At 37.8% G+C, this 22,267-nt stretch overlaps 2 protein-coding genes across 6 annotated transcripts in view; both read left to right on the top strand.

Moving 5' to 3' along the window:
• Positions 1-448, top strand: part of LOC126756425 (bcl-2-related ovarian killer protein) — a 46,493-nt gene extending 46,045 nt beyond the window's left edge. For all 5 annotated transcript variants that reach the window (XM_050469489.1, XM_050469488.1, XM_050469490.1 and 2 more), the window contains one exon: positions 139-448. In XM_050469489.1, coding sequence (XP_050325446.1) covers positions 139-303 — 165 coding nt within the window. In that variant the 3' untranslated portion in view covers positions 304-448. The remainder of the gene's footprint in view (positions 1-138) is intronic.
• Positions 449-6,041: 5,593 nt separating this feature from the next.
• LOC126756424 (bcl-2-related ovarian killer protein homolog B) lies at positions 6,042-21,605 on the top strand. The gene is made up of 3 exons (XM_050469487.1): positions 6,042-7,832; positions 20,910-21,050; positions 21,117-21,605. The coding sequence occupies exons 1-3, from the start codon at positions 7,497-7,499 to the stop codon at positions 21,573-21,575; spliced, it is 936 nt and encodes a 311-aa protein (XP_050325444.1). The 5' UTR covers positions 6,042-7,496; the 3' UTR covers positions 21,576-21,605.
• The last annotated feature ends 662 nt before the right edge of the window (positions 21,606-22,267 follow it).

Raw genomic sequence — 22,267 nt, 5'->3', positions numbered from 1 at the left:
CTGTTGGGGTTTGTTTTATATATCGGCCATATATAGATCGCCATCTTCTACCCATCAATATTCAATGAAACATTATGCTACTTATATTTATCCAACACTAATGCTTTCAATAATTTCTTTCTTTTCTTCCATTTGCAGCTTGGCCTCAACACACACGTATTGCCGGTGACAAGTAATTTTAGCCCATTGGAATGGACGACCATCATTATCGGCTGCATTTTCGGTTTATTTGTCTTATATATGCTGTTAAGATTTATATTTTTCTATATAGTACCAAAAGTGTATCATCGCCTGACATCATAGCTCAGTTATATGTAGCTACGTAATTTCCTATTTTTATGTACGAGTTTGTGCCCATACTTCACTAATTTAGTTTTAATTGTACAAAAATATTAGATAATATTGTTTTAGCAAGAGATAAATAAATTTAATTATTTGGTTTTGTAAACACTATTTTTTATGGCATAAAATGTTGTCAAATGACATATGTATATATATTTTAAATTAATTATACCGTGAACAGGGTATATAAAGTTTGCCACGAAGTTGGTAACACCCAGAAGGAAGCGTCGAAGACCCTATGAAGTATATATATAAATGATCAGTATGTTGAGCTGAGTCGATTTAGAAATGTCTGTCTGTCCGTCTGTCCATCTATCTGTCTATATATATAGGAACTAGTCCCTCAGTTTTTAAGATATCGTTTTGAAATTTTGTAAAGTCATTTTCTCTTCAAGAAGGTGCTCATTTGTCGAAAATGCCGATATCGGACCACTATAATATATAGCTGTCATACAAACTGAACGATCGGAATCAAGTTATTGTATGGAAAGCATTCACATTTGACAATGTGTCTTCACAAAAGGTCATTTTCTAAGATAATAATGTAATATACGAAGAAATTGTTCAGATCGGCTTACTATAGCATATAGCTGCTGTACATACTGAACGATCGGAATCTAGTATGGAAACTTTTGCATTTGAAAAGATATATTCACGAAATTTGGTATAGATTATTTTCTAATGCAACAATATAATCTCCGAAAAATTGTTCAGATCGGATTACTATAGCATCTAGCTTCCATACAAATTGGACACATAGTTACTAAAAGAAATGCACCTGTGAAGGGTATATTAGGTTCGGTGCAGCCGAAGTTAACGTTTTTATTGTTTTTTTTTTGTTTTTGGTGTGATATTTTTAATAATGGTTCTGGGCATGGAATACACTAAATTCTTACAGACAACAGCCATGCGTCCTTCACTAGCCTCCAAAGATCCTCTTTATTGGATGGATTTTAGCCTTTTGGAGCCACTCGAAACTCTCACCAGAAATTTTATATTGAATCAAGGTTTGGCGATTGCGAAGACCAACTCAAAACTTCGATACCATTTTACCTGAACAATTCCTTTTCTGCTTCGATATGTGTTTCTTATCTTGTTGAAACACCCAAGGAAGGGGCATATTTAACACTGTGTATGATAACACGGTTTAACTTAAAATTCTGGTATATTTAATTGCGTAAGGCACCCATTGTATTGCCAGCTTACCAGCTGGCCAATCTGCACGATCTTCGCAAATTTTAATTGTCTTTTTACACTTACTTCGGCCTGTAATAGAAACTTCCGGACAATTTTAGCTTTTAACTAGTTTTTGGAGGATGGGGTCATGTGTAGAAGTTCACGCAAGTGAGGAAAGTTCTCTGATCGCCATTCACTTGGGAGTGGCCAGAAACGATTCTTTTACATATGACTCAATCAGCTCACGACTTCCGGTCTTTGACCAAGTATCCTCTGGGTAGCCTAAGCCATCCGTTCGAAGGTGAGCTAAAGTGAGAAGGCGAAACATCCCCTACATAGGGTTGTGCGCTGGGCTTGGGACCCGCCACGTAAAAAGCCTACCCCAATGAAAAAGTTGAAACAGCCTCGGATGAGAGACCCCCCTTTTGATGACGACCATGGCAAACGGAATAAGGACTACGATTTGAGGGCATGCACCTGGAATGTCCGGACCCTTAATTGGGAAGGTGCCGCTGCCCAGCTGGTTGATGTCCTCGCAAAAATAAAGGCTGACATCACCGTCGTCCAAGAAATGCGATGGACGGGACAAGGACAGAGACGAGTAGGTCCTTGTGACATTTACTACAGTGGCCATATAAAGGAGCGCAAGTTTGGTGTGGGATTCGTGGTGGGAGAGAGACTCCGTCGCCGAGTACTATCATTCACTCCGGTGAATGAACGTCTAGCCACAATCCGCATCAAAGCGAGGTTCTTCAACATATCGCTGATCTGCGCCCACGCTCCGACGGATGAGAAGGACGATGTGACCAAAGATGCCTTTTATGAGTGCTTGGAACGCACTTATGAGAGATGCCCCCGCCACGATGTCAAAATCGTGATTGGCGACTTTAACGCCAGGGTGGGCAAAGAAGGTATCTTTGGCACTACGGTCGGTAAATTCAGCCTCCACGAGGAAACATCCCCAAATGGGTTGAGGCTGATCGACTTCGCCGGGGCCCGAAATATGGTTATCTGTAGTACTAGATTCCAGCACAAAAAAATTCATCAAGCTACCTGGCTGTCTCCGGATCGAAAAACTACCAACCAGATCGATCATGTTGTGATAGACGGAAGACACGTCTCCAGTGTTTTAGATGTGCGTGCGCTCCGAGGTCCTAACATCGACTCGGACCACTATCTTGTTGCAGCCAAGATTCGCACCCGCCTCTGTGCAGCGAAAAACGCACGCCAACAAACACAAGGAAGGTTCGACGTCGAGAAGCTGCAATCACAACAGACTGCCGAACGTTTTTCTACTCGGCTTGCACTCCTGCTCTCTGAGAGCACTCATCAACAACTCGGTATAAGGGAACTGTGGGACGGCATTTCAAACTCCTTACGTACAGCTGCATCTGAAACCATTGGTTTTCGGAAAGTACAAAAGAACAACTGGAACGACGAGGAGTGCCGTGTCGCAGCGGAGAGAAAACAGGCTGCCTACCTCGTAACGTTACGATCGACCACTACACGTGCGGGATGGGATAGATACCGAGAATTGAAGAGGGAAGCGAGACGCATCTGCAGACAGAAAAAGAAAGAGGCCGAAATGCGTGAGTATGAAGAGCTTGATAAGCTGGCCGACAGGGATAATGCTCGAAAATTCTACGAAAAAATGCGGCGGCTTACAGAAGGTTTCAAGACCGGAGCATACTCTTGTAGAACCCCCAAAGGTGATCTAGTGACCGATGCCCAGAGCATACTTAAATTATGGAGGGAACACTTCTCCAACTTGCTGAATGGCACAGAATGCACAACGCCAGGAGAAGGCGAACCCGATTCCCCAATCGATGACGATGGAGCAGACGTCCCATTGCCCGACCATGAAGAAGTTCGAATAGCAATTACCCGCCTGAAGAACAACAAAGCGGCGGGGGCCGATGGATTACCGGCCGAGCTATTCAAACACGGCGGCGAAGAACTGATAAGGAGCATGCATCAGCTTCTTTGTAAAATATGGTCGGACGAAAGCATGCCCAACGATTGGAATTTAAGTGTGCTATGCCCAATCCATAAAAAAGGAGACCCCACAATCTGCGCCAACTACCGTGGGATTAGCCTCCTCAACATCGCATATAAGGTTCTATCGAGCGTATTGTGTGAAAGATTAAAGCCCACAGTCAACAAACTGATTGGACCTTATCAGTGTGGCTTTAGACCTGGAAAATCAACAACCGACCAGATATTCACCATGCGCCAAATCTTGGAAAAGACCCGTGAAAGGAGAATCGACACACACCACCTCTTCGTCGATTTCAAAGCTGCTTTCGACAGCACGAAAAGGAACTGCCTCTATGCCGCGATGTCTGAATTTGGTATCCCCGCAAAACTAATACGGCTGTGTAAACTGACGTTGAGCAACACGAAGAGCTCCGTCAGAATCGGGAAGGACCTCTCCGAGCCGTTCGATACCAAACGAGGTTTCAGACAAGGCGATTCCCTATCGTGTGACTTTTTCAACCTGCTTCTGGAGAAAATAGTTCGAGCTGCAGAACTTAGTAGAGAAGGTACCATCTTTTATAAGAGTGTACAGCTGCTGGCGTATGCTGATGATATTGATATCATCGGCCTTAACACCCGCGCCGTTAGTTCTGCTTTCTCCAGACTAGACAAGGAAGCAAAACAAATGGGTCTGGCAGTGAACGAGGGCAAGACGAAATATCTCCTGTCATCAAACAAACAGTCGTCGCACTCGCGACTTGGCACTCACGTCACTGTTGACAGTCATAACTTTGAAGTTGTAGATAGTTTCGTCTATTTAGGAACCAGTATTAACACCACCAACAATGTCAGCCTGGAAATCCAACGCAGGATTGCTCTTGCCAACAGGTGCTACTTCAGACTGAGTAGGCAATTGAAAAGTAAAGTCCTCTCTCGACGAACAAAAGCCAAACTCTATAAGTCGCTCATAATTCCCGTCCTGCTATATGGTGCAGAGGCTTGGACGATGTCAACAACTGATGAGTCGACGTTGCGAGTTTTCGAGAGAAAAGTTCTGCGAAAGATTTATGGTCCTTTGCGCGTTGGCCACGGCGAACATCGCATTCGATGGAACGATGAGCTGTACGAGATATACGACGACATTGACATAGTTCAGCGAATTAAAAGACAGCGGCTACGCTGGCTAGGTCATGTTGTCCGAATGGACGAAAACACTCCAGCTCTGAAAGTATTCGACGCTGTACCCGCCGGGAGAAGCAGAGGAAGAGGAAGACCTTCACTCCGTTGGAAGGACCAAGTGGAGAAGGACCTGGCTACGCTTGGAATATCCAATTGGCGCCGCGTAGCGAAAAAGAGAAACGACTGGCGCGCTGTTGTTAACTCGGCTATAATCGCGTAAGCGGTGTCTACGCCAATTAAGAAGAAGAAGAAGAATTCCTTTTCTGCTTCGATATGTCTTTCTTATCTTGTTGAAACACCCAAGGAAGGGGCATATTTAACACTGTGTATGATAACACGGTTTAACTTAAAATTGTGGTATATTTAATTGCGTAAGGCACCCATTGTATTGCAAAATGTTTCGCCATTTACCAGTTGGCCAATCTGCACGATCTTCGCAAATTTTAATTGTCTTTTTACACTTACTTCGGCCTGTAATAGAAACTTCCGGACAATTTTAGCTTTTAACTAGTTTTTGATTGACAATTTTCGAACGGCCAGAAGAGGCCACAAACGGACGTCACCTGACGCAGGATTATCAAAATCGCACTGATTTTTTATTTTTTACAGCTACTTTATTTATGTGAGCTGCTTCCTAGCGACCAAACATTTACTGTCAACAATTGGACCGTCAGAAAGAAGCAATCGCATAGAAGCCTTCAGTTTTGGCCAATAAAAGAGGAATTGTTTTAAGGCCGGTCACACACATCGATAGTAACTCGCCACAAGCTCCGAACCATACCGAAGATAAGCGACTGAAAATCGACTGGGCCAGTTTTTTGCCCATAGGCACAAGGCTTTCTATGAGAGTTGCATTATGAAATTACATTCGAAATAGCAAAAAGTAATGGAACAAAATTGGGCCTAATAATTCTATATCGATTCATTCTAACCATGCTAAATAAAACCTTCAATTTAATGCAAAACTAATGGATTTCGTTTTACTAGACCTAATATTTCGAAAGTACATACACATACGTACAGCAGTGCCCTAGAACTCTGCCCTTCTTTATTAGTGTATTTCTATGAGTAAAACCTGTTTCTCATTTTAGAGGTTTATGTACTTTATATAATTCAAATTTAACGCTCATGAGTAGTCTCTAACGGATAAAGAAGTGCTAAAATGAGTTTCCGCAAGTGGTATGTGTCTTCGCTCTCAACCGGTTTGAAGCATTGCTTACATAATTTGCGCATACGAAAAGCATTACTAATGTGTCTACCCACAATTACAGTTAACTCTTTCCAACACGCACGACTGCGGCGATATAAAAGCTCGTCAAAGCACACAGCTGATCTGTATTTTCTTTTTATTGAAGCCAACTGATCGTCATATCTGGATATGCTTAACGATTCCAGCGGTCAGAGGAATATTTTGTTGACTTGTGTGCGGCGTCGCCTCTCTTGTGCATACAAACGAGCAAACGGCGACCTAACGTGGCGGCGTTATTAGGCGATGGCGTTAGGCAGCTTAGCTCCAAATCAGTCCAGCCTTCTAGCCCGTTCTGTTCGTGTGTTAAGTGCTTGACGCTGGAGCGCTACGGAGCGCAAACGAAAAGTAATCAGCAAATTAAATAATAAAATACTGTGAAAGAGCGCAAACACAGCGGCTCAAATGACTCGTGCAATACACAGCGACTTGTTCAAATTTTAATTTTATTATTATCAAATAATTAATACGCGTACGCAGTAACCGCAGTAACCGACACAGTCGTTCCTTTGCATATAGAATTCTCTGGTTCTCTTTTTTTATCAGCAAAAGCAAGAAAGTAATAAACAAAAAAAAAAGCAATGAATTAATGTTGGAATTCGCGGCTTTGACAGTGGATTTGGGCAAAGGCAAAAGTAAATGACAAATAAGTAAAACAATTACGATCGGAAGGGTGGACAAACGCGCTATATATTTTAGTGTTTGTTTCTTCCCAGTTTGCTAAATAAAAAATCCACGAAATTGAATCGAAAGCAGACGGAAAAAGTTATTTTAAACGCTGCAAAACTTGAGCTCACGACCAGTTGGGTAGTTCGTCGCCAGCGTTGTTCGTGTAGTCGTCGCTGTCGCCGCTACAGCTGAGATACAAATTAAGATTGAGATCAATATTGAGCGGCCGAGATCATCGCAAAAGTCATCGGCAGGTAAAAAGAAACGGACACAACCGATAGAAATGAGATGAACGCACCAAAGTTTGCTGCTGGTGAACTGACAATTCCATAGAAATAATAGACAAGTGAAAAATAGTGAAGGCTGCGGAAAAAGCAGAGAAAACAAACACAAAAAATAAATTGTGAAAAATAAGGTTGAGAGCACCAAGTACCGCATGCATATATACATACATATATGTGCATAAATAGCTACTCGAATGCACCAGACAAGGCTTTGCATTAACAACAATAAAGAAATACGTGTGCACTAGTTGTCGTAGAGAATGCGTTGAAAAGGCAAACAAATAATATATGTAACATAGAAAGACAAGACTCAACAAAACCAGTAAGGTCGCGCCATATGCAGCAGCCATCGCTCACCGCTCAACCAAACAAAAAGTACACCTAAAACGTAGCAAAGTTGCTCAGCAGCGCGTAACCGCTTATGGAGTTAACAGCTGTTTCAATAAAATACAAACACTTTTAATGCGGAATAATTCAGCTTCTGAAGTGTTAAAATATTAATTTGCGCGACAACAACAAGACATTATATGAACCAATCAGCTTTAGTCAATTATCATTGAACATTCTACGCAAACCGCAATAAACGCATACTAACAATAATAATAATAATAAAATCTTCACAAATGCCTTCGCCAAATTTGAAACTACAGCAAACACCACCTCCACCACCACCACCAGCACTCTTTCAACAACAACTCTCCTATCCGAATCATCATCAACCGCAACAACAAAAAGGCTACTATACGAAAAATAAGAAATTATCCACGAAATTGAAATCTTCTTCGCTGGATAATGATATATTTCTGCAAAATCGTAAGAACAACAATCAGAGCAGCTCGGATTGGCTTTTGCCACCACATGGTTGTGCAACAATACCACGTGCCGCGTCCACGAATTCATTGGCGAGCACGGTAACGGCTAGCAATTATCAGGAGTATAAAGCGGAAATTATCAATCAGGTTCGTAGCATTAAAAAATTCACTTGAACTGTTTTTCTATTTTGTTTTTGCACTTGACCTGTGATCAGTGAATTTTAGTCGGGCACCAGATATTAGGATCTGGATCGTGGTGAAGATCGGTTTCAGAAGTACATAAGCTATAAAGATTGATAAACGAATAAAAAAATAATTCAAGCAATCTATTTATACATTTAATACATAAAAAAATATTTTTGTGGTCGGATGAGTAGTACCTGAACTGTGATCAAACACGTGATTATATAAATTCCAATATAAGGAACAAAAACAATCACATACATATGTATTTGCTAAACATTTCGCAGTTTGTTTACATTCATATTTGGATAAGATTAAATAAAATTTTCGGTTGAAAACCTACTATTTAGGAGACGCTGGTGTGGAAATAACTCTTAAGATTATATTTGGGTCTCATTGCCTAAAGATGAAAAAGATCAGGGCGCAAAGCAGAAATGCAGTCTTTTCGACCAAAAAGTTCATTACAACAATTTTATGCTCAATAATATTTTCAATCCAATGCCATATGTTTATATGTTCGAATAGACTTACTAACTGGATAAAAAATATTTAAATATCAATGCTGCTACAAAAATCTATATTGCACATAGGTAAAGTTAAAATATGATATACATACATACATATAATAATTTCGCATTATTGCCAAAAATAGATGGCTCACTGTACATATATCTATTAAGAATATACAGATTAACTGTGATAATTACAGATTTATAACACGATTTTGACAAATAAGCTACTTTCTTCCGCTTGTGGAGACATGTTCGAAATAAATAACATCAACTTTTCTAGTTGTTTCAAAACTGTATTTTATTATATAGTAATTGTGTTTCAATATTCGATTTAACACTTTAAGATTCAAATTAAACATTTTAAGAGAGCAAAATTTTTGCGCTAGTCGTTTCTTCTTTTCCTTACTCGTATTTGTCGCCAATTCGAAATAACAAGTGCATCGAACATTCCTAAGGGGGACTCATCAGATGATGTCATTGTCCATGCCTCCGCACCATATAGCAGGACGAGAATAATGAGTAACTTATATAATTTGGTCTTTGTCCGTCGAGAAAGAACTTTACTTTTCAATTGCCTATTCAGTCGAAAGTAGCACCTGTTGGCATGAGTAGTTCTGCGTTGGATTTCAAGGCTGACTTTTTTGTTGATGTTGATACTGGTCCCAAGATAGACGAAATTATCTATGACTTCAAAGTTATAACAGTCAACAGTGACTTGTGAGCCAAGTCGCGAATGCGATGACTGTTTCCTTGAAGACAGGCGATATTTCATCTTGTTCTCGTTCACAACTAGACCCCTATGATTCGCTTCCTTACTCAGTCTGAAGAAAGTCAAACCAACAGCGCGGTTGTTGAGGCCAATGAGGCCGGTGGGCTCAGAGAATCTGGATTTTTCAAGGATATCCTCACAAACTTTGACTGCATACCGGATCATCTGGATCATGGAGTCGCCATACCGAACTCTGGCGGCTCCTTCTCTGCCCATATACCGACGAGGGAGGTATGGGTGGGAAGAAGCCGTTGGAGGAAAGGGGCAGCAAGCTTCTTCACGGATGGGTCAAAGCTTGAGGGGAAGGGCACTGCTACGGAGTGCATCCACCTTCAGGGAAGTGACCATTCACTCAGACAGTAGAGCGGCAATACAAGCCTTGAACTCATTCACAGTGCGTTCAGGGTTGTTCGAAGAATGTCTAACGTCGCTATCTCTAGCAGCTAGAGTTTTTATGATTAGACTGGTATGGGTGCCGGGCCACAGCGGAATTGCAAGTAATTGCAAAGCTGATGAGTTAGCAAGGAAAGGCACCCTAGAATCATTATCGGTAGAATAGGAGCGGATCGGTGCTCCTGTATATTCATGTGTTCTACTACCAGATAGCTGGGCCACGCGGATGCTAATCCAACGCTGGGCCAGCATCGGTACTTATGCGGTTGCAAAAGCCTTCTGGCCCAGGATAGATCGCAGGAGATCTAATGATCCCTTAGCCCTCAGTAAGGGTAACCTCTCATTATTAGTGGGACTCTTAACAGGCCACTGTCCTATTGGCTTACATGCGGTAAGAATGGGTATCTTACCGGATGCTGACTGTAGAAGCTGTTTGGAAGAGGATGCGGTAGAAACAAGCCAGCACTTCCTGCTTGACTGTCCCGCGTTTGGGAGGTCAAAATTTAGACACTTGGGGGCGTATACCTTTGGACATCCCACCGAACTGGCGGGTGTTGAAGTTAAGCGTCTGTGTAACTATGTATTGGCTACAAAGCGATTCGCGAATCTGTAAGTCCGAACACGGGAGTTCTTTTTTCAATAGCATCACAAAGGACTACATTATTAGTCTACGTGTGATCTTTGATCAGCCATCTAACCTAACCTAACCTTGTCTGAAACCTCGCTAGGTATCGAAGGGCTCGGAGTGGTCTTTCCTGATCCTGACGGAGCTTTTGGTGTTGGTCAACGTCAGCTTTTATAGCCGTATTAGCTTTTCAGGGATACCATGTTCAGACATAGCCGCTATGTCTATATAGGCAGTTCCTTTTCGTGCTGTCGAAGGCGGTTTTTAAATCGACGAAGAGGTGGTGTGTCTTCCTTTCAAGGCATTTTGCATATGGTGAAAATCCATTGTAGATTTTCAGGTCTAAATCAACACTGATAAAGTCCAATCAATTTGTTGAGCATGGGCTTCAGGTTTTCCTACACTACTTCCTTTTTTGTCTGCATATGCGTCTCGCTACCTTCTTCAACTCTCGGTAGCTATCCCACCCTGCTCGTGTTATGGTCGACCGCAACATTGCAAGGTAGGTTGCCCGCTTTATCTCCACTTCGACAAGACAGTCCTCATCGTACCAGCTGTTCTTTCGATCTTTCCGAAAACCAATGGTTTCTCTTGCAGTTGTACGTACGGAGCTTGAAACGCCGTCCTACAATTCCATTATACCGAGTTGCTTATGAATCCTTTAACTGTCGGTTGTAATTGTAGCTTCTCGACGTCGTACTTTCCCTGCCTTTGTTGACAGGCGTGCTTTGCTGTACAGAGACGGATGTGTATCTTCGCTACAACAGGATAGTGGTTCGAGTTAGGTCCTCGAAGCGTACGCACATCCAATACTGGGTACATGTCGTCCATCTAACACAACATGATGGGTCTGGTTTTAAGCTTTTCGATCCAGGCACAGCCAAATAGCTTTATGAATTTTCTTTTGCTAGAATCCAGTACTACAGACAACCACATTTCAGACCTCAACCCATTTGGAAAAGATTCGTAATAGAGTCTACATTTTGCAACTGTCGTATGCCTTCTTTGTCCACCCTGGCGTTAAAATCGCCAAGCACGATTTTTACATCATGGCCTTATCTTCCGTCATGGCGTGGGCGCAAATTACTGTTTTGTTCAAAAATTTTACTCTGTTGCGAATTGTGGCTAAGCCCTCATCCGGAGTGAATGCCAGGACTCGCCGACTGATTCTTTCTCGTACCACGGATCCCACACCAAATTTTGCGCTCCTTCATATAGCCGCTGTAGTAAATGTCACAAGGACCTACTATTCTTGTTCCAAGACCGAAGCCCGCTCTCAGCCAAACCTCTGGTGAACAGATGCTGAAATTAGACGTCAGCGGACCCTGAACCCTGGTCGAGACCAACGGTCTGATACACTTAGTCGAGACCAATGGTGCTTGGCTAGGCCAAGTGGTGTTTACATACATTTGTATGGAAATACGTGGTGTATTTACGCTCATATATGTACAATATAGATACATTTTTGAAATTTCTTACCTCTCGATTTGGTTGAAATCAAATTAACTGCCTTGTTCACGCTTGGCGTGGCAATAGCGTTCAAAAAAAATGTAACATTTTGAGAAAAATTACATTTTAAAATATTTGACCTAGATAAACATACAAACCAATTTGGACATGTAACAAACATGAAAACAGATAAATCAACCGTGCGAAGTGATAGGAACATACCAAAGTTCATATATTTTCATACAAAATATATGGGGTCTAGCCAAGCTCCATTGGTGCACTAAGGTGTAATATTATAATATCCTTTTTTCGTCCTTTTCGATACGATATCCTTGAATTTTTTTTCTGAATTCTATAGACAATAAAATTCTAGAAAGCTACCTGGAAGCGCAAGTCATTTGCTACACTCTAAATATATTTAAATAACATTTAAAAACAAAATATGTCTGGCTAAACCCGAGGGTCTCGATGATGGTTAAACTGAATATGTCGGAGTGGGTCCTCTGAAGCTTTCTCTCTTTTAGCCGTGACCTAAAGCTCCAAACGGGTTGGCTACCGCATCTTACCTAAGGATTGTAAGAAGGTAGGTATGGAGGTAGGGTAGGGATATCTAGCGCCATACCTCGGCGTTTAGGTGGCCCATTGTGAAAAAACCAAGTTATTGTGATTTAATTTTTTTTTATTTTATTCTTAACAGATCAGTAACCCATATTAAATTATGAAATTAAATTTTTGAAAATGTTCGACAAATGTGTCTATTTTCACCTATAACTGTTCGCAACACGCCTGAAGCCAAGATAACAACAAATAATTCGAATTTTTATTATGATTATTTTCACACCTTTATAGTGTCGAATAGAAATACTACAAATAGTTGATAAGTTAAGTGAGTTATAAAATTGTTATGTGAAAATAGGTGTGAAATAGTCTTTCCAATGCAAAGGATATTTGCAATAGTATGTTTCTAGAAAAATTGTAGCGAGTAACATTTATGGATATTTGGTACATTATCAAAATCCTGGTTTTTGCAATAGAATTAGTTCCATTTTAAATATTTCAGTTAATGCTTTCGGTATGAAACCCATCGCCACTAAACTAAACTAAATGACCCCAATTTGTTTTTTATTTAATCATTTCTGTTTTGAAAATGGATGAAATTCAGCAGTGCAGCTGCAACGTCACAAAACTAGAGGTTCACTTGGTTCCTTTTAATTTTTACAATTATGATTGTCTTTTGACAGATTTTAACTAGCACGGGTCAAATGCTATGGACACCAGACAAGAAAAAATAAAAATGAAAAATTCGGTTATTTTTTATAGTAGGAGGAAGTATCGAAAGCCGGAGTGCGGGACTTTAATCCGCTAAACTTAACCTACTCCCATCTCTCATCATAACAAATTCGGCTCAGGAGAAGCTTGTGAACATCAACTGTCCAAGAATTTGCTTATAGGACGAAAATTTCTCTGAATGTGAAATAACTTTCAAAATGGCAACAAATTATCGGGCAAAATGGTGCATATTTGACATACATACATCTAATCATTCTAACTATGCTCAATAAATTCTTATATTTTTTGCAGATGCAGGTTTTTATTAGATCTTATATAATACTCATATTTTATATGTTAGGTATATATGTATATCAGCAAGTATTTATTGCACAAATAAATATCCAAAAAACAATAATAATTTTTCTAAAAACCCTGCTAAAATTGTTGCATGTGTATGTATGTACATACACACATATATATATTTATACCACTGAATCCACATTATTTATATCAAACAACAGGTTTTGAAATCTGTCTTAAAACGCCGGCAAGCGCTTTATTTATATTTTAATCGATAAAAAGAAAAAATAATATGATGCGAAATACCATGCTACTATCATAAAATATTACCTATTACCCAAGTGATTTTTTAGTAAATATGTGAGAGATACTATTGTTTGTATGTAAATAAGTACATCGCTCTTATGCCAGCAACGAGTAAGCGATATTCGATTACACTTAACTCAGCGTTTTTATTTGCCGCCAGTTAAACGTGTCAATTAAATTGACAACTATATAATATATACTTACATATGTACATATATGTATATATATACAGTGTATTTGTATATGAAGCGCAACTACATGCTAAAAAGTCATGCATAAATTATAGAAAATTTAAATCAATTGTATAAAAGTTCGCATTGGTGTTGAAAGGTGGCGTTAACAGTATTAGAAGCACATATTATAAAAAAAAATTAACTCAAACGAAGATCGATAAGGTTAATTTTTATCATTTCTATTAAATAATTGTTTTCAATTGTTCACACAACACTGCAAAAGCTTGTGTACACGCGGGCGAATGTGTACTCGTATATAACGGTTACACTGTGACAGTTGTTGGACAACTCAAGGTCGGGCTTGTTACTACCGCTTTTGTTAATTGGGTGATGCTGCGGCGACTTGTAAATATTTATTCATTTTAAAGCCAGTTTTGTTTGTTGTTTAATGTTTTTATTTGGGCGACGTCGTTACGTCGTTTACGTGCCGCTTGTGATTACTGTTGAGATTAGTTGATACGAGTTTTTGACAGTTGATGCAGCGAAAATAAAAATTACTGAAATACTTTTTATAACCGACGTTATCAATTGTTATGAGTAGGGTTGCAAATATGCATAAAACTAGTTGAATTAACATTTAAATTAAAATTCGCACTTAATTAGAAATACATTTCAAAATACTTATCAGAAATACCGGATCGAAAACTTAAGAGGCATCCTTAGTGTGAAACTAAAAAAAAACAAAAAACATTGTCATTCCATGCAAGCACTTCACTCATATCGTTCTGTTTGTTTGGCGGCTATATGCTATAGAACCCCGATATCAGCGGTTCCGACAAATAAGCAGCTTATTGTAAAATATCAGATCGATTTCTATTTTCGATAGATTATACCTTTAAAAATAAAATAATACAATTTTATTTGATATCTCCAATAGTTTTTGAGCTACAACCTTCTAAAGTGTAACCGGTCATTTCAACCAGTTTAATTAGTTAATCTTTTCAAAGTTGCTAACGTGATTAGTCGGAAACAATTTATCCGTTCACTATCAAACTATATTCTGTATATAGTTGCCAGCACAATACCCTAACCTGATTGAAAATTGCATTTTGGTATTCCAAAATCGACCAAAATTCTGTGTAGAAATTCAACTTTTAATCATCATTCAAATTAATACAGTAGTTTGATTGAGAACTGAGAAATAAAAAAATTTTATTTCGTGAATTCCAAATTCAGATCTTCTTGAGGTTATGCCAAATTCAGTCCATCTAGGGACGAATTTTTAAGTAATTAATATGTAAACCTTTCCTTTTTATTCTTTTCCATTTCAGCATTTGATTTGAAAAAATATTTTTTTCTTTGTTTCTTCAATTTTTAAATAAATGTAGGTATATACATTCATATGCATGTATACTGGATTTTCCAACAGGGATGATATGATTTCTAAGTTTCGGCCAGCTTTAATATGTCATGATCTGTAATTGTGTTTCATTGTATTCAGTAGTTTTTACAATTTCGTCATGGAAAGATATACGCAAGAACAACGTTTCCAAATTATTCAATTGTATTATCAAAATAATCGTTCGGCAATTGCAACTTTTCTTGCGCTATTGCCATTTTGTGGATAATCGTCCACCTGTGCTCGATATTCGTCGTATTATTAAAAATTTCGAGTATACTTTTTCTTTACAAAATGTTCAAGTGCCAATAAGACAAAAAACTGCGTGAAGTAATGAAAATATTGCTACCGTTCAGAAAAGCTGAAGCTGCTGAAGACCGCAATTTGTCGATTCCAAGACGTTCTCAAGAATTAAAACGGTCTCGAACCACAACCTGACGGATTTTGAGAAAAGATTTGGGCTCACATCCTTATAAAATTGTTCTCACTCAAGAACTGAAGTCATTGGAATACCGTAAATGTCGTGAATTTGCAGATTTCGCCTTGGAACAACTGTAAAACGATTACGGCTTTTTTAAGAAAATCATATTCTCCGACGAGGTTCACTTTCATCTAAGTGGTGCGGTAAATAAATAAAAGTGTTGTGATTCTGGTGCGAAGAAAATCCACAAATTATTCATAAACAACCATTACATTCACCTAAAATGGCAGTTTGGTGTGGTTTTTGGCCAGGTGAAATCATCGGTCCATACTCCTTTCGAAAAGGAGCTGATGACACCGTTGCTGTCAATGGAGAGCGGTAAAGATCGATGGTAACCAACTTTTTATGGCCACAATTGAAGAAGTAGATCATGACAACATCTCATTCCAACAAGACAGGGCTAAGTGCCACGCAGCACGCGCAACAATCGAATTATTGCGACAAATGTTTAAAAAGTCGATTATTTAGACCAGACTCTCTTCAAGTTTTAGAAGTCAATATTGAACGTGCTATTCATAACATACGATTTGATTTACTGGAAAAAGTACTCGAAAAGTTGGTTCATCGAATTCGTTCCTGCATAAGAAATCGTGGAGGTCATTTGAATGATGTTGTATTCAAAATAAATAAATAAAAAATATTTGAATTTTCTTAACAACTGGTGACTTTTTTTTTGAAAAATCTTGTTATTCGTTATTGGCGTAAACACCGCTTATGCGTTAAAGCCGAGTTTACAACAGCGTGCCAGTCGTTCTTCCTGTTCGATATTTGGCCTGATCTTTCCAACGGAGGGGAGGTCTTCTTCTTCCTCTGCTTCCTCCGCCGGGTACTGTGTCGAATACTCTCAAAGCTGAAGTGTGACCTAGCCAGAGTAGCCGCTGTCTCTTAATTCGCTGCACTATGTCAATATCTCGTACAGCTCATCGTTCCATCGACTGCGGTACTCACCGTTGTCAAACGCAAAGGACCATAAATCTGCCGCAGAACCTTCGACTCATCAAATGTTGTCATTGTCCATGCCTCTGCACCACACAGCAGGACCGTAATAGACTTATAGAGTTTGGTCTTTGTTCGTCGAGAGATGACTTTACTTCTAATTTTCCGCTGATGTTGTTGTTAATGCTGGTTCCAAGATAGACATAATAATCTAGGACTTCGAGGTTATGACTGTCAACAGTGACTTGGGAGCCAAATCAATGTCATCGGCATTCGCCATCAGCAGTACACTCTTATAGAAGGTTTCCAGGAGTTGATTAGAGAAGTCGCCTTTTCTGAAACCTCGTTTGGTATCGAATGGCTCGGAGAAGTTATTCTCGATTCTGACGGATCTTTCGGTATTGCTCAACGTCAGTTTACAAAGCCGTATTAGTTTTGCGGAGATATCAAATTCAAACACATGCCACATAAAGGTCTCTTTTTCGTGCTGTCAAAAGCAGCTGTGAATTCGACGAAAAGATGGTGTGTGTCGATTCTCCTTTCACGGGTCTTTTCCAAAATTTGACTCTTGGTGAATATCTGGTCTGTTGTTGATTTTCCAGGCTTGAAGACGCACTGATAAGGTCCAATCAATTTGTTGACGGGGAGCTTTAATCTTTTACACAGTACGGTGTAATTCCAATAGTCGGGTATGCTTTCGTCCGACCATATTCTACAAAGAAGCTGAAGCATGCTTAAAAAGTAATCATGTTAATCTTATTGGAAAACCCGGAATATACTTGTATGTATATCAACTTCTGTTTCTTAAAATAAATAAAATGGAAAAAGTTGAAGTAAAAAAATTTTAATTAAAAATTTCACAACCCTGACTTTGAGACACACATACATATATTAGATGAATTTAAAACACTAAAATTATACTTAAAGAAAAAACTCATGTGATAGAAAAATTTAGTTTACTTTATTTCTAAACTATTTATTTTCTGCTGTCATCAATCAATATAACAACACTTATAAATTAAGCTTCTGGTTTCTTAAAAATCGACATTTAAATATCGCTAAATAATAGACAAATTACATACATACGTACATACACAGATTTGTGTTTACATGGCTTAACAAATTTAATATCTGCATATGTATATACATACAAGAAACTAAAATAAATATACACACCTTAAGATAATTTCAACTCACACAGGTACGTCGTGCACTTCTAAAATATATTAGGGTGCGTTGGCAAAAAACGGAGACACAAATTAAACAAGAATAACATTTTATAAAAAATATTTGTAGATAAATTTTGATAATGAAAGAGAACACACCTAAATAAATAACAGAACTTTCCAGAAGATATTTTATTTCTTTCAGAGCCATCTCTCTTTATTTCTTCTCAATCTCAACAGCTTAATTCTATGTAATATAAATATTAAATATAAATAAATTATTTATAAATAATCCACATTTTGCGTACATAATACCTAAATATCATGTAAAAAAAAAAGTTCTGTAGTAGTTCTGTAGTTTTCGCACACACTGTCCATTCGTTCATTGGCCGGCTGTGAAATTTCATTCACACATTAACCGCTTCACATGAAGGACTCGAAAAAAAGTGCAAAGAAAACCCAATATGGAAACACACATAGTTACATACGTAAGCACTCGCATGTAAACACAAAATATAGTATAATGTAAATCAGCAGTTGTTAATAGGAAATTGAAAATCAGATGAAAGTCAAAAGCACGTGTGCCACAAGTGGTTTTACAATCGAGTGAAATTCACTTTTAAAAGTCAATACCTGATAGTAATGTATGTTTGTAGGTAGGTAGGTAGGAGTGCAGCCCTATCGGGCTCAATTAGCACTTTATGTGCCATTTTGATACACTATTTTCACCTTCTCTCTCAAACCATTTTGAGGTTTCGATGAAACTACTTATGTCCGATATGCTTTTGGTGGAAATCCATTCAAGATTTGGTGCTTGGTGGATTCCGAGTGTTTTGTGTCGGATCTGTGCTAGAGCTGGGCATTCGCAGAGAAAGTGGAAAATTGTTTCCTTGTTCCCTGCTACTCCGCAGCCACGGCAGATATCGTTGTAGGGCAATCCCATTTTGGACGCATGTTCCCCAAATGGCCAGTGCCCTGTTGTGGTAGCTGTTATTCTGTAAATACTTTTTCTTGACCTATTTAATAAATCATTTGTTCTTTTCCTGTCATATGTTGGCCATAATTGTTTAGTTATGACGCATTTTGTAATGTTTTTCCACCTGTTGTTTGCAATTTGCTGAAATTGTCTATTGATCTCTCCTTTTATCGATCCTAGCGGGCTTGGTATTAGCTCCGCCTCGGTTTCATTGAGGAAAGCTCCTGCCTTTGCCAACTCGTCTGCTTTTTCGTTACCGAAAACGTTCCTGTGTCCGGGAACCCAGATCAAGTTTAGCTGGAGCTTGTCTTTTATTGAGCTTAGTGCTCTCTTGCAGCTGTGAACTATACTGGAATTTGTCATGGGTGAAGACAATGCCAGGAGGGCCGCCTGGCTGTCCGTAAATATAGTTGCTTTATGTATATTTCCGTGGTTTTCTAATAGAACCTCGCAGGCTTTTTCTATGCCTAGTACTTCTGCTTGGAAGATGCTAGCCGAGTTCGGTAGACGTATGTTTGTATTTGTGAAACGTTTTATAGCTCCTGCATAACCGATGTTTATGTTTTTCTTTGCTTTTATTATCATTTAGTACTCATTGCAGGCAACTTTCTCGTCATTTTAATACTGAAAACCCAAGTAGTTATAGTAATTATTGCTTAAGGCTCAATCTAAAAAAAAAAGTTTTTTGAAATCACTTGAATACAGCTTCCAGCTCGTTTTATAAAAGAATGCAACTTTTTTTTTAAAATTCCCTCCAAATAAGATTTACTTGCCAATTCCAAAAGCTACAATTCGAGAATTAAAGTGATTACTTTTATTACCTTCTGTGATGTACTTTTTAACGAAGTTGAAATTTTATTTTATAGAGATTACCAGTTTTAAAGACAAAACCAAAATTTTTAATTATTTTACTATATACATATGTACATACTTACATTTTAATGAAAACTTAATCTATTTCACTTTTTATTTATTTTATTTTAGTAATTATACATATGTGTGTAAATATATAAAGAGCTTTCAAAGAATTTTATATGCAGAAGCTTATAAAACTTTGACTGAAAGCTTTGCAGAGTTCGAGGTTTCTTCATCGATTACTTAAATGTGGGTGTTACCAACAAAATCATATCTCTATCTTCTATCGAAATATCTCTTTGTCCATAATGCCTATTTATTTTTAATATTATTTAGGAAAGATTTAGGTTAAACAAATAAAGAATATCCTTATGCAAGATCAACTATCACTAAAGATTACTTTTACAGATTTTTTAATGAATACATTTTATGTATCCACTCTGTATGCACTTAATTGGCATTTGGCTATAAAGCCGGAAAACACTATTTCTATTATTAAAAAAAAAAAAACAATAAATAAAAATCCAAAATAATTTAGAAAAAAATATTCTACCCTAATGTAAACATAGGCACTGTTAAGATTGTACATTATTTTTTAAATTGTTTATTTTTTTTGTAAATAATCGACTTTGCAATTTCTATAAAAAATATATTGAGCATTTTAAAAAATGGTTACTGTGATCATTTCACGGAATTATTAAGGGGGTTTTCTGGTCTAGAAGCACGAATTTCAGGTAATTTTTAAAGTGTCGTAAAAAAAGGCAATTAATATTTTTACTATCCATTTTTTTATTAGTTATTTGTTAATTTTAGAAGAGTACAGAAAAAAATTAAAAACTAAAATCTAAAAAAAGTAAAAAATTTCAAAAAGATGAGCTGACGAAGTGGGGGATCTCTAAAAATTTCCACGTGACCATACCCATGATTTCAACCCTCCTAGTTATCTGAAACCAAAAAAAAAAGATTATTAATCTAGAATAATGTCGCAATGGCCAGAAAGTGGGAAAACATTGCGACTGCCTGAAAAAAAGAGTTTTTTTGGATCACTTTTTCTGACTATTTAGAATTTTTTAAAAATAATAAAAATTTGTGGATGGGGCTAGTTCCAACCATAGACAAGCCTATAAAGAAGACTCTATAAAAATTTCAAGTAAATCGGTCCAGCAGAACCTGAGAAATCGTGGGCATCGTTCCGAAAAAGTCAGTTTTTAGAAAAACGCGTTTAAAGTTTCGCGTAAAGTCTTTTGTTCGATTAGTTCCAGCCGAACCAGTTTGGATGCCGGGTCAGAAAAATGCCTATATCTCCGAGAATATAAAAAATAATTTCGATTTTTTTAAATTTCTAGACCAGAATACCCCCTTAAATACCAAGCACTCTTTCTCCTATTTATTTTAAGACAGTTTTAATAGACAATTTGTTTCATTGTAGGGGAAGTGCCTTTGCGGTCAGTACATTCGTGCGCGACTACGACGAGCTGGCGTGCTAAATCGCAAGGCCACACAACGATTGCGCACCATATTGGAGCCCGCTTCGGCGGTAGTTTACGAAGTGTTCCCAGCATTGAATAGCGTAAACACTTTAATTTTTATATTGAATTTATTTAATTATATATATAATTTTACATTTACCTTACAGATGGGTGAAGAATTGGAACGAATGCATCCGCGCGTCTACACGAATATCTCACGACAACTTTCGCGTGCCCCCTATGGTGAACTCGTCGATGGGGATACTGCTCCTATGTTGCTCAATTTGGTTGCCAAAGATTTGTTTCGTTCGAATATAACGTGGGGTAAAATAATCTCAATATTTGCGGTTTGTGGTGGTTTCGCCATCGATTGCGTACGTCAAGGTCATTACGAGTACCTGCAACTTCTGGTGGACGGTATTGCGGAGATAATTGAAGATGATTTAGTACCGTGGCTGGTAGATCACGGCGGTTGGTTGGGCTTACAGCAACATATACGTCCACATGTGGGCCACTTTTCATTCCTAGGCTTGTTGACGCTTTTCGTCGCCGTATCATCGGGTGTTTATGTTGTTACTAATGTGGCCAAACATATTGGTTGTCATTTGTATTCTTTGCTATTTTGATAGCAACCGATGTGTGGGAATTGGGAAATATGTATATTAATATAGTTAATGTAAAATGTGAAAGGGCTTTAAGTCTTATATTGTTGCAATAATATTGTAGATAATTATGCATTTTTATTAATATTTACCATAAAAAATTCAATAATATTTATATAAAATACTTAGAAAAGTGGTATGAGATTGTTGGTTTTTAATTTTTATTTGTTTCAAAATATCTAACGATTTGTTTAATTCTTCTTTTGAAAACAGACGTTAATAGCAATTTTCATATGTAATTTGGACTTATAACTTTAATTAATAGGAACTTTACTTTAATTTAATTATTTATCAAAACGCATTTATTTATAGACATTTTATTTCTGAAAAACTAAAAGTGACACTCGTAATCAAAGTAAGATACGTCTCTAACTATTAATTTTTTTAATATATGTATATTTACATGACACTGACCCATACCAACCAATTTCATGTTTGTATTCAATCAAAATATCTTGTTAATTCATTGTAATGACTTATTTTAGTTTTAAAGAAACATACATATGTATATCATAACAAATAAATAATATAAAACTAAACAAAATAAAAATCCAGTTAAAATTCCATATTTGGGTGGTAAATGAAACAAATGTAGTTATCTAAGTTACTACTGCTTTATTGATTCAAAATTTCATGGAAAAGTATCTGGCTTTTTA

The sequence above is a fragment of the Bactrocera neohumeralis genome, chromosome 4 (genome assembly GCF_024586455.1).
Source record: "Bactrocera neohumeralis isolate Rockhampton chromosome 4, APGP_CSIRO_Bneo_wtdbg2-racon-allhic-juicebox.fasta_v2, whole genome shotgun sequence".
NCBI lineage: Eukaryota > Metazoa > Arthropoda > Insecta > Diptera > Tephritidae > Bactrocera > Bactrocera neohumeralis.
This window is presented reverse-complemented; position numbering and strand designations above follow the sequence as displayed.

Coding starts and splice junctions, on each gene's coding strand:
- LOC126756424 (XM_050469487.1), top strand. CDS start 7,497: ATGCCTTCGCCAAATTTGAAACTACAGCAAACACCACCTCCACCACCA. Junction 7,833..20,909: donor AAGCGGAAATTATCAATCAG/GTTCGTAGCATT, acceptor GTTTCATTGTAG/GGGAAGTGCCTTTGCGGTCA. Junction 21,051..21,116: donor TGTTCCCAGCATTGAATAGC/GTAAACACTTTA, acceptor TTTACCTTACAG/ATGGGTGAAGAATTGGAACG.